Source organism: Rhea americana, unplaced genomic scaffold, assembly GCF_003343005.1.
Source record: "Rhea americana isolate MKP2758 unplaced genomic scaffold, rheAme1 scaffold_1107, whole genome shotgun sequence".
NCBI classification, from domain to species: Eukaryota; Metazoa; Chordata; class Aves; order Rheiformes; family Rheidae; genus Rhea; species Rhea americana.
Window position 1 is genome coordinate 4,515 of NW_028185159.1, and position 1,425 is coordinate 5,939.

Consider the following 1,425-nt stretch of genomic DNA (forward strand, 5'->3'; position numbering starts at 1 on the left):
TGGGGCACCTTGCAGCAGCACTTTGCAGCGCCGTGGGGCACCTTGCAGGGGCATCTTGCAGCAGCACCGTGCAGCGCTGTGCGGCACCTCGCAGCAGCGCGGGGCAGTGGGATGCTCTCAGCACTAAGGGCCAAGACTCAGCTGCAGGCTATCCGGACAGGCCCGGGAGGTCGTCGGCACGCTCGGCCGGGCCTCGTGGTGACCCCTCGGGCACCGCGACGCCGTTGGTACCCCGGAGGCGAGCGCGGTTACCTCGTTGGAAATCTCCATCCACTTCATCTTGCACATCTCCCCCGAGAAGTCCTTGAAAGCCACTTTCTCCCAGTCCAGGTGGGACTCGGTGGTTTTGAACTTGCTCCCGTCGTTGGAAGGCAGGTTGTTCTTCATGCACTCCAGCAGAGTCAGCATGTCCTCCTGAGACCAGCGGTCTGAGCGGCAAAGACGCGGGCTGAGCAGCGGCGGCGGGCGGGCGGGCGACCGTCCCGGCGAGCCACAGGAGCGGCGGCTCCGCGCGCCGGCTCTGCCCCAGCCAGCCCGGGACCCGCGACCGCCGCCCGCTTCCCCGCGGAGCGCCACGACACGGGCACTACAGCTCCCAGCGTGCAGCTCCGCCGGCCGGACCGCGCGCCGGGACACGTAATCTCCGCACGCGATTAAAGATCAAAGGGATGCGGCTGCTCCCATCGCCCCGGAGCAACTTTCTACAGGCCAAACGATCCGGGCGAAGCTGGGAGAGCCGCTCGGCGCAAACCAGAGAGACTCGTTCGTGCCAGCGTGCCATCAGATAAGGCAACGGCGACGCCGCGGCTCCCTCCGCGCCCGAGCCAAGCCCTCTCGGAGGGGATGCGAGCGAGGGAGGCCAACGGGAGAATCCGCTTTCTGAGCGGAGGGGAAAAAAAAACATGCCCAGGGCGATGGGAAAACCGCCAGCTTCCTTAAACCCGGAGAGCCCGGCCAGCGCCTGGGACGCGGGTCCGCGCTGACCTCTGCCAAGGTCGGAGCCGAGGGACCCGCGGGCACCCGCCGCCGAGCGCCCCGGCGATGCCAAACCCCTCCGGGACGGGCCCGGCGCGCCGCTCCGGGGGGGGGCTTTGCCGGGAAAAGGGAGGCTGCGCCGCGACCCCGCCGTCCCAGCCCGCGGCGAAGCCTCTCCGCAGCCCGAAGGACGGACGCGGCAGAGGAGGAGGCTTCCCCCGGCTCCCGACGCGCCTCCCGCCATCTCCCGCCCGGGATCCGGCCCTGGCGTGGGAGCGGCGCCGCCGCGGAGCCGGACGGACACGGGAAACGTCCCGGAGTCGGCCCGCGAAGGCGAACGGGGCGGTCGGYGCCTGATTTATCCCAGGCTCTCCCGGCACCGGCCGGGCCGGGGCTATATTAGGAAAGCTGCCCCGGTGTAATTAAATCCGCCCAAAGACCCAGCGAAGG

General features: G+C 69.7%; 1 protein-coding gene across 1 annotated transcript in view; it reads right to left on the reverse strand.

Moving 5' to 3' along the window:
- Positions 1 to 428, reverse strand: part of LOC146600978 (nucleolar transcription factor 1) — a gene marked incomplete at its 5' end in the record, with an annotated part of 4,764 nt that extends 4,336 nt beyond the window's left edge. Inside the window, one exon of the mRNA XM_085314495.1 lies at positions 253 to 428. Coding sequence (XP_085170621.1) covers positions 253 to 428 — 176 coding nt within the window. The remainder of the gene's footprint in view (positions 1 to 252) is intronic.
- Positions 429 to 1,425: the final 997 nt, after the last annotated feature.